Source organism: Pongo abelii, chromosome 19 (assembly GCF_028885655.2).
Source record: "Pongo abelii isolate AG06213 chromosome 19, NHGRI_mPonAbe1-v2.0_pri, whole genome shotgun sequence".
Classification (NCBI taxonomy): domain Eukaryota; kingdom Metazoa; phylum Chordata; class Mammalia; order Primates; family Hominidae; genus Pongo; species Pongo abelii.
Window position 1 is genome coordinate 9,674,963 of NC_072004.2, and position 11,003 is coordinate 9,685,965.

General features: G+C 46.8%; 1 protein-coding gene across 2 annotated transcripts in view; it reads left to right on the top strand.

The window, feature by feature from the left end:
• USP43 (ubiquitin specific peptidase 43) overlaps positions 1-10,646 on the top strand; it is an 83,564-nt gene extending 72,918 nt beyond the window's left edge. For both annotated transcript variants that reach the window (XM_024235066.3, XM_024235067.3), the window contains exon 15: positions 9,111-10,646. In XM_024235066.3, coding sequence (XP_024090834.3) covers positions 9,111-10,147 — 1,037 coding nt within the window. In that variant the 3' untranslated portion in view covers positions 10,148-10,646. The remainder of the gene's footprint in view (positions 1-9,110) is intronic.
• Positions 10,647-11,003: the final 357 nt, after the last annotated feature.

Consider the following 11,003-nt stretch of genomic DNA (forward strand, 5'->3'; position numbering starts at 1 on the left):
CGTTTCTGTGCAGGCATACTATTTCATGCAGTATGTTTTGACTTGTCCTGGCTGGACATTTCTTTTCCCCTTATATTTTCATGATTGCACGTTTAAAATAGTGTCTATGGCCAGGCACCGTGGCTCATGCCTGTAATCCTAGCTACTCGGGAGGCTGAGGCAGGAGAATCACTTGAACCCAGGAGGTGGAGGTTGCGGTGAGCTGAGATCGCACCATTGCACTCCAGCCTGGGCAACAAGAGTGAAACTCCGTGTCAAAAAAAAAAAAAAAGTGTCTACAACAAAAAAGATGTTCTTTCTCAAGCTCATTCATCCCTGTCAGCATTGCCTATGACAAGCTCAAAAATTCATCCCAGCTCTGTTTAATGGCAAAGTACCTCAGGCCATTTCTCGGTTCTCCCAAGGAGAAATGTGCTTGACACCCTCCCAGGAGGAGGTGATTTCAAAGGATGGTCCAAATTTTTCACATGGTATTCAGACAGATGTCAGGCACAGCTCTAGAAAAACTCCTCAGAGACCCCTGAGAGGGCTGGGGGAGGGATGATAACTGTCCTGCAGATCCTTGCAGGCATTTTACTCACATTCTCTAATTCAGTCCTCAAAACCCTTGGGAGAGGTGACCTTATAGCCCTACCAAGGGGATATCTGAGACTTGGTGTGAAGCAACCAGTCGCACCTGGTTGTAAAGCTCACCGCTAGAAAGTGGTGGGGCTGAAATAGACCCGTTCCCTCTGGGTGCCAGGTCTTGGCTCTCAGGCTCTGTAGACATACATTCCAGATTAGAGTCGCTTTCACGTGGAGAGAGACTGCAAGAGCCTTGCTTCTTAAGAGAGCTTTCCCTCTTGGGGTTTGACTAAAATAGTGACAGATTTTGAAACCTGTTTTAGAAGTTCTGAGATGGTTGAAAAATCCAGCGTTTGCTGGACGCGGTGGCTCACGCCTGTAATCCCAGCACTTTGGGAGGCCAAGGCAGGTGGATCACCTGAGGCTAGGAGTTCGAGACCAGCCTGGTCCACATGGCAAAACCCTGTCTCTACTAAAAATACAAAAATTAGCTGGGCATGATGGCACATGACTGTGATCCCAGCTACTCAGGAGGCTGAGGCTGGAGAATCACTTGAGCCCAAGAAGTGGAGGTTGCAGTGAGCCTTGATTGCACCACTCTGCTCCAGCCTGGGTGACAGAGTGAGACCCTGTCTCAAAAAAAAGAAAGACTAGGAGGGCGAGGCAGGAGGATCACTTGAGGTCAGGAGTTTCTCAATAGCTTGGCCAATGTGGTGAAACCCCGTCTCTACTAAAAACGCAAAAATTAGTTGGGCATGGTGGCGCGTGCCTGTAGTCCCAGCTACCTGGGAAGCTGAGGCAGGAGAATCACTTAAACCTGTGAGATGGAGGTGGAGGCTGTAGTGAGCCGAGATTGTGCCACTGCACTCCAGCCTGGGCGACAGAGTGAGACTCTGTCTCAAAAAAAAAAAAAAAAAAAAGGAAAGAAAGAAAGAAAAAGAAAAATCCAGTTTTTTTTTTTTTTTATTCTTACTAAACCTGGGCAAGACAAAAATCTAGCATATCAGTTTTCAAATAGTGGTTGGTACCACCTCTCCTTCCCACCGTCATGAGTTTGCAAATATGTAGGAGAGGGTGCTTTTTGTTTTTTGTTTTTTGTTTTGAGATGGTGTTTCACTCTTGTTGCCCAGGCTGGAGGGCAGTGGTGCAATCTCTGCTCACTGCAACCTCTGCCTCCCGGGTTCAAGCAATTCTGCTGCCTCAGCCTCCCAAGTAGCTGGGATTACAGGCATGCACCACCACGCCCAGCTAATTTTGTATTTTTAGTAGAGACAGGGTTTCTCTGTGTTGGTCAGGCTGGTCTTGAACTCCCGACCTCAGGTGATCTGCCTACCTCAGCCTCCCACAGTGCTGGGATTACAGGTGTGAGCCACCGCGCCCAGCTGGGTTTTTTTGACTGTCAAAATTAATAGAGGTGACTACTGGCATTTATTCCCCGGGTTGGGCGCAAGGATGCTAAGTGTCCTGCAATGCCCAGGAGCAGTCCCGCTCAGTAAAAAGTCACCACTGCAAAGCGCCAGCAGCTCTCTGTATAGAAATGCTGACAGCTTGAGAACACCACCTTTCTGGTAGCCCTGGTTATGATCATCATAATAATGAAGGAATCTTAAACCAAAATGAACGGATCCAAGTGTTTTGGAGACTGCAACTTATATAATTGAGGTGGGTGTGGGGGAAGGTTCTAGAAGAAAAAGAATATAAAAACATCTTACTTTTGCAATTTTTATACAACCATGAGTATGTAAAAAAAAATGGCTAGGAGTCCCTCCCCGAGACCTCCTGGTAATAAGGTGCCCTGAAAGTTAAGCTTTCACAGCTTCTCAGTATGGGCGCTTCTGACGATAAATTTCCTCTATGGCTTTTATTGGGCCTCAAAGGTTTTGTTTTTTATTCTTTTTCAGCACTTTCCAGATAGTATTTCATTTCGGTTTTGATTTCTTCTTTGATCTAGAGGTTATCTGGAAGTCTCAACTCTTTCAGATTATTTTGGTCAACTTTCTTCTTCGATTTTTGTGATCCAAGAATGTGGTTTTCAAAAATTATTCCCTTTATGGAGTCAGACGTGCTACCATTGCGCCACAAGGTCACACGTGAGTCCCTTTTTGTGGTCAAGTACATGATTACTCTTTTGTAAATGCTCTGTGCACGTATAAACTAACGTATATTGTCTATTTGAGGGATGTGCGCTTTATATCATAACTATTAAATTAGGTGAGTTCATTGTCTATTCAAGTCCCCTATGTCTTTAAATGTACCTTCTCTGGGACTCCTGGCAGGAAGGAAATATGTTGAAACCTTCCTGTATAGCTGTATCTTTTTTTTTTTTTTTTTTTTGAGACCGAGTTTCGCTCTTGTTGTCCAGGCTGGAGTGCAATGGCGCCATCTTGGCTCACTGCAATCTCCACCTCCCAGGTTCAAGCGATTCTCCTGCCTCAGCCTCCCCAGTAGCTGGGATTATAGGCGTCCGCCACCACACCCAGCTAATTTTTTTTTTTTTTTTTTTTTGTATTTTTAGTGCAGACAGGGTTTCACCATGTTGGCCAAGCTGGTCTCAAACTCCTGACCTCAGGTGATCCACCTGCCTCGGCCTCCCACAGTGCTGGGATTACAGGCGTGAGCCACCGCACCCAGCCTAGCTGTATCTTTAATCAAGTAATCCTTGCATTTTAATAATTTTCGCTTTATCTTGTTAGTTGCTTTATTACTAGGTGTCTATGGGTTTATGACTATTAGATCTTTTTTTAAAAATTGTGCTTTTTATTATAATGTGGCTCTTTATCCCCGCTTAATGTTTTCAACCTTAATTTCTACTTTGTCCAAGTTTAATAATCCCCCCCTTTTCTTCTTTCTTTTTGCCGTCTCTCTTTCGCATTTGCCTGCTATCATTTTGCCTCTCTCTTGGGCTTTAGGAACCTTTCGTTTTGAGTTAGTTTTAAGTGGTTTCTGGTAAACAGCCTGATGTTGGGTTTTTTGTTTTCTTTTTACCAAAAATTCAGAGGCCGTCTTATAATTGGAGCCTTCAGTCCGTGCCGACTTAACGTAACAGCTGTGAAACTTGATTTTGTTCGTTTCGTTTTTAAAGATTGTATATGGCTGTTTCCTCTTTTCCTTTCCTTATTGTTGCTGATGCCAGCAAGTCACTCTTTGTTTCCTGGTTCATTGGGAAGTTTTGCCGCTCAGGTTACAAAGTAGCAATTTGTTAATTGCTACTTTCTCCCTCTCAGTATTTAGAAGCCAATTATTTCCTGAAAGGTGCTCTATCACCACTGTTTTCTCTCCTTCCCCCGATCAGATGAGAAATATATAACACATCTGTTGTCACTCTTTTCCCTGTCATTCCCCCCAAAATGAGAGCTTTGAAAGACTTTCATGTGCCCCCTCTGGTCTCTTTTGCAAACTCTTAGATTTTGCTGACAGGGCCTAGTACTTTCTATTCCAGACTGTTACCAGAATTCCCCTTGCAGCACTTAGCTTTATGTGACACATTCTGAGCCGTCTGTCCTGCATGTAGGGTGGCGGACAGTACATGGATTGCAGTGTCCACTGTGCACCACTATTTTTCTCCTCTTTGTCACTCCCCATCTTGAGGTGGTGGGTCTGGTTCATTCGAGTGTGTGTGATATGTTCTCAAAATCTTTGCCCAGCCGCATATATTTCCTTTCACTTGGCAGTGAATGGCAGCTTGGCTGGTTGCACGACTCTTGAGTCGCAGTCCTTTTCTCTCAGGCATCTGAAGCTGTTTTCCCACAGCCTCCCAGGCCCCAGGGTTGCAGGTGAGAAGCCTAGGCTTTTTTTGTTTACAGGAGAGTCACTTGTTTTTTTCTGGTGGGAAGCTTTTAAGATCCTCCCCTTGACCTTGGAGTTTAGAAATTCTCCCAGAATATGCCTAGGTGCGGGTTTTTGTTCTTCAACCTTACCTAGAACTTGGGGGTACCTTTTGTTCTACAGACTCAGGCCTGTCTTTAGAGAAATGTCTTTTGGTTTTTGTTTAATGATTGTCTCTCCTGCTTTTGACGTTTTTGTGATTTGCTGTTGAGTATCCTGGATCTATCTTCTGAGTGTCCTGCCTTTTCCCTTGTAGTTTCTTTCTCTTCTCTTTTCCCTTCCCTTCCCTCCCCTCCCCTCCCCTCCCCTCCCTTCCCCTCCCCTCCCTCCCTTTCTTTTCTTCTTTTTTTTTTTTTTTTTTTGCGATGGAGTCTCGCTCTGTGGCCCAGGCTGGAGTGCAGTGGTACGATCTTGGCTCGCTGCAACCTCCCCCTCCCGGGTTCAAGTGATTTTCCTGCCTCAGCTTCATGAATAGCTGGGATTACAGGTGCGCACCACCACACCTGGCTAATTTTTGTATTTTTAGTAGAGACAGGGTTTTGTATTTTTAGTAGAGATGCGGTTTCACCATGTTGGTCAGGCCGGTCTTGAACTCCTGACCTTGTGATCTGCCCGCCTCGGCCTCCCAAAGTGCTGGGATTACAGGCATGAGCCACCGTGCCCAGCCTCCCTTGTAGTTTCTATCTCTAGGTCAGTCACATTTTTCAATCCCTGTTTTTTCAGTCTCTTCCTTGAGATGCAAGTTTGTTGATTATTTTAAGCTGTCACGTTTCCTCTGGTGACTCTGTTTCATCAGCGGCCTGCTCTGATGGTTCTGGTGATTCTTCTTCTCTGACTGCCAGACCCCCTCATGCGTGTTGCTGTTTTCTTTTCTGCCCCACCCTCTCTTGTATGGCAGTGGCTCTTGGAGTGATGAAAAGGGCAGCAGCTTTGGCTCCCGGGAGCTGGTGGTGTGACAGCCAGCCTTTTTCTTCCCCGCTTCGTCCTGCTGGTTCAGTCTCGGAGATGGAGAAGCTTCAACTCATCGGTGTAGCTTTTTCTTACCTTAACGGGGACCAGAGGAAAGTTGGGGGGTAGGCTTGTCCCAGGTTGCACCCTGACCTCCACGCAGAAATGGTCATCAGGCTGTGAAGTAATTGTACACGGCTCAAGAAACATCATATGTGGCACGACACGGTAGCTCACGCCTGTAATCCCAGCACTTTGGGAGGTCGAGGCGGGTGGATCACCTGAGGTCAGGAGTTCAAGAGCAGCCTGGCCAACATGGTGAAACCCCGTCTCTGCTAAAAATACAAGAATTAGCCGGGCGTGGTGGTGGGCGCCTGTAATCCCAGCTACTGGGGAGGCTGAGGCAGGAGAATCACTTGAACCCAGAAGGTGGAGGTTGCAGTGAGCCAAGACCACACCACTGGACTGCAGCCTGGGGGACAAGAGCGAGACTCTGTCTCAAAAACAACAACAACAACAACAACAACAAAAGAAAGAAAAGAAAAGAAGCATTGTATGGTATCATGTATTCTTGCTTTTGCCAAACCTCATAAAGACAGGTGCACCATATTCTTTTTCCCTCAACTGTATCCCAAGTGTTGAAGACAGTCCTTGGCCCGTGGTATGTGCTTATTAAATATTTTTTGAAGGAGTAAGCGGGTAGATGTATGAAGCATGATGGAAGCCCTTGAAGAGACAGAAGGTACTCAACTAGGAAAAGTCTTGTTATGTGGCGGGGGGCACTAAGCATGGCACCAGGAGGTCCCCAGCCCTGTTCACAAAACACCTGAGTATGGATTGATGCATATTTCATTAGCCAAAAATAAAAATAGTCATGTAGAAATCAAGGTGGCTGCACAGGGACAGGAACAGATGTGGCCTTACTCAAAGCAGCATCTGCTGGCTCCAGAGCTGCGGTGTGGAGGGGGTGTCAGGGGACTGAGCCCGTCAGCTGCACTGGCGCCATCTGCATGGAGGGGGCTCTTGTGGGGTCCAAGAAGCACATTATGAATGCTGTGGGGCTTATATAACCTTCAGGAAGAACCTAACGGCCTGTGTCTTTAATGCAGTGTAAGGCTCTAGGCTCTTCTTGGTTCTCATTCAAGCCAGACTGGCTGGAAACAGAATCTTCTTGGGGTGGGGTGGGGCAGTGGTTGAACCAGAGTTAGTGCCCAGGGGTCTCTGAACACCACCGTGTTCAGCATCTGTCTCCCAGCATCCCAGAAGGTTCGTGCATCTCCCCGGGGGAGGGGTACCAGGACTTGCACCCACCCTGGACGGGAAGTGACTTAGTAGAGAGGAAGTGTGATGTGAGCGTGGGGGCCTCTTATTCCCTTCTGTTCTTATGCTGTTTATTTCTCAATTTTATTAAAGCCATCACTGTCTCAGATCCTGTTATCCTAGCCCGATAAATGGAAGGAGAATAAAGAGAGCAGGGGTGCTTTTTCACTGCCGTCTCGAGAAAGAGGAGACATGAGTTCTGTGGGCATCTGTGGTTCCCATAAAATGTAGCTCAGGCGTTGATGTCAGCCCTGGCCTCAGAGCCTTTCCTACCAGGAAGAAAGGAAGAACTGCTATTTCAGGCAGCTGCCAACTCCTCTCGCCACCTGCCGGGGCTCCAGGCAACATGCTCTCATTTTGAAAGGCTAAAAGTCACAGCTTTGTCCTACTAATACAAAGCGTCCCTTTCTGCCCTTCCCAGGGCTGTGGAAGAGAAAAAAGGAAATAAACTTCACACACATCTCAGACCCCAGAACATTTCTTCCCCACCCCCTGAGGGCTGGGAATTTAATAAGGTCAATCTAAACCAAAATTACAGAGTGTTTTGGGTAAAATTATGTCTATGACTGGCTAATCTAAAGAAATGCTTTGAGGAAAGAAAAAAATCAAACATTCTGTATGAAAAACCTGGAAAGTCACATCCTTGAGATGCTTTCTAACTCCTTTTGGAGGTCATGGGCTTTCTGCTTCTTCCTGCTCCAGCCACTTCTCCAGGGGTGCTTGGTCGATGTGCACCTTGCCTCCCTCGTGTTCCTGCAGCATTCACTCCCCTGCACCTCATTCCTTTGCCTTTCCTGAGCTCTCACCCGTGCACCTGACAATCTCTGGCCCTTCTCTGTGTCACACATTGTGTTGGCTGTGCCACTGACAGGGGGATTTTCACAGGAGCAGTTCTGCTCCCTTTTGGATCTTCTCTGTTTCATAGTTCATTCAGGCTGTTAGAACAGAATACCACACCTGGGCAGCTTATCCACAACAGACATTTCTTCCCCACAGTCCTGCAGGCTGGAAGTCTGAGATCAGGATGCCAGCATGATGGGGCTCTGGAGAGGTTCTTCCAGGCTGCAGGCAGCTTCATGTGTCCTCACATGGCAGGAAGAGAGCTGGCTAGCTCTTCAACCTCTTCTTAGAAGGGCGCTAATCCCATTCACGAGGGCTCCACCCTCATGACCTAATTACCACCCAGCGGCGTCACCCCCTTATACCATCACCTTGGGGATTAGAGCTTCAGTGTATGAATCTCAGGGGACACAAACCTTTAGTCCATAGCACCCTCAAACACTATGATGAAGTGGCACAGTGAGAGTGGCCACCCGTGGGGCAGACTTTAGAGCTTGCCCTGCAACCTTTCTCCAAATGTGTGTGACTGTCCTTGTGCCATGTGGATTGTGTGTTTCAGCTGAAGATTTCTTTCTCAGTGATTGCAGACATCATGTAAAACAGGGCATTTTAATGGTACAGTGACTGATGACTGACAATTTCTTTTTTTTTTGGAGACGGAGTCTTGCTCTGTCACCCAGGCTGGAGTGCAGTGGCATGATCGCAGCTCACTGCAACCTCTGCCTCCCGGGTTCAAGCGATTCTCCTGCCTCAGCCTCCCGAGTAGCTGGGATTTACAGGCATGTGCCACCACGCCCAGCTAATTTTTGTATTTTAGTAGAGATGGGGTTTCACCATGTTGGTCAGGCTGCTCTCGAACTCCTGACCTCGTGACCCGCCCACCTCAGCCTCCCAAAACTGAGAATTTCTTAAGCAAAAATACACAACCTTGGTTGTACGTATGTTCCTTTTAGAAATGTTGAGATGTAGGAAAGAATTAAGAAAAAAAATCCATCACAAACAGCACTGCCATGGCCCTACCCACACCTTGTTTTTGGCATTTATTTCTCTATTCTTATTTGTATGTTTTCACATGCATGCATAAACACGCACGTGTATATATTTTTACAAGTTGTATAGGTTGGTGCAAAAGTAATTGTGGTTTTTGCCATATTTTTTTAATACCATTTTTTTTTCTTTTTTCGCCCAGGGTAGGATATCTGAGATTCTTGGATTTGAAAGGTACAAGGACCTAATATGACCTAGAAAAGCAGGAACTTTTGCTGGGCATCCCGTTTCATGGGAATATTTAAAGATGGATGAAACTGATGTTCATTCTTAGGGCTAGATGCCCGTGAGACTGAGCTTTGCCAGGTGTCTGTGCTGCCCAGCATGTAGATACCTTCTTTGGCACTGGCTTACCCTGTGGCTTCAAACGTAAGTGGATATTGAGGAAGAGTGGGTGAAACCATTGCTGTTCCCCAAAGGCAGGAACCCTATGTGGCTTCTTCACTGCTGTGTCTCCAGTGCCCAGCACAGTGCCTTCCACATCAGAGGTGCTCAGTGAACGTTAGATGACTGGCATGTCAGCTGTAGGGTGGCTTCTACACTGACAGTCTCTCTGTCTCTTTCAGGAGGGTTGGAGCCCAGGCGTTTGGTACGGGGCGTGAAAGGCAGAAGCATTAGCATGAAGGCACCCACCACTTCCCGAGCCAAGCAGGGACCATTCAAGACCATGCCTCTGCGGTGGTCCTTTGGATCCAAGGAGAAACCACCAGGTGCCTCCGTCGAGTTGGTGGAGTACTTGGAATCCAAACGAAGACCTCGGTCCACGAGCCAGTCCATTGTGTCGCTGTTGACGGGCACTGCGGGTGAGGATGAGAAGTCAGCATCGCCGAGGTCCAACGTTGCCCTTCCTGCTAACAGCGAAGATGGTGGGCGGGCCACTGAAAGAGGTCCAGCCAGGGTACCCTGTCCGTCGGCTCAATCCAACCACTGTCTGGCCCCTGGAAACTCAGATGGTCCAAACACCGCAAGGAAACTCAAGGAAAATGCAGGGCAGGACATCAAGCTTCCCAGAAAGTTTGACCTGCCTCTCACTGTGATGCCTTCGGTGGAGCATGAGAAACCAGCTCGACTGGAGGGCCAGAAGGCCATGAACTGGAAGGAGAGCTTCCAGATGGGAAGCAAAAGCAGCCCACCCTCCCCCTATATGGGATTCTCTGGAAACAGCAAAGACAGTCGCCGAGGCACCTCTGAGCTAGACAGACCCCTGCAGGGGACACTCACCCTTCTGAGGTCCGTGTTTCGGAAGAAGGAGAACAGGAGGAATGAGAGGGCAGAGGTCTCTCCACAGGTGCCCCCCGTCTCCCTGGTGAGTGGCAGGCTGAGTCCTGCCATGGATGGGCAGGCTGCAGGCTCACCTCCTGCCCTCAGGATCCCAGAGGGCCTGGCCAGGGGCCTGGGCAGCCGGCTCGAGAGGGATGTCTGGTCAGCCCCCAGCTCTCTCCGCCTCCCTCGTAAAGCCAGCAGGGCCCCGAGAGGCAGTGCACTGGGCATGTCACAGAGGACTGTTCCAGGGGAGCAGGCTTCTTATGGCACCTTTCAGAGGGTCAAATACCACACTCTTTCTTTAGGTCGAAAGAAAACCTTACCGGAGTCCAGTTTTTGATGGAGCGTGTCAGTATTGTGTGATGCTGGCATTCTTGGGACTTTGCCAAGCAACTGTAGGCAGCTTGTGTTGAGAATGGGTTTCCAGGAATCCAGTTGTCTTGTAATCTCTAAAAAAAAAAAAAAAATTTTTTTTGTGGTGGGGGGGTCTCCATATCTAGACTTCCAACACCCAAGGTCCATATAACCCAAGGTCGAAAACCTTCCTGTATCGTTGGGTGCTTTGCTACAGTTTGGCCGCTAGAGGATGCTATTGGGTCAGTATTACCAGTTTCAGGGCAAGAACTGATATTTACTAAAGAGTTTTGGATGTGGGCAAACAAGGTGAGGCTGGTTAATAAGAATCTTCAATGTCATGTCAAATACTGTCATTGGCTTTTCCTTTTTCTTTCTTTTTTTTTTTTAATTGTGGACTTAAAGAAAAATATTTTATTTTTAATGCTTTTCTGGGATAAGCATTAAAGATGCCAAAAAAAGAGAAAAAAAAAAAAACAAAAGAATGATAGTGACGGTAAGGCAAGATTCTAGCAAAGAGAGATGGGAGATAAATGGCTGAGAGTTCAGGTGAATATTTAATATATTAAAAATTGTATTAAAGTTTTTCAAGGTATTTTAAAAATAACTATTTTGGTACTAGAAAAAAATGTTCATTTTTTTAATTTAAATATGAGATCTATGTACAATTTTAATAAAATCCTGTCCATGAAACATGCATGGCTGTCTGAATTATTCAAGTCAAGTCTGATAAATGACCTTGTTTCATTCCTGCTGAGTAAACTTGGTTCGTTGCTATTGCTATCAGAAAGTAGTTACTTGAGTTCTTTCTAAAATCTAAAAGTGCTTTTCGTTCCAACGAC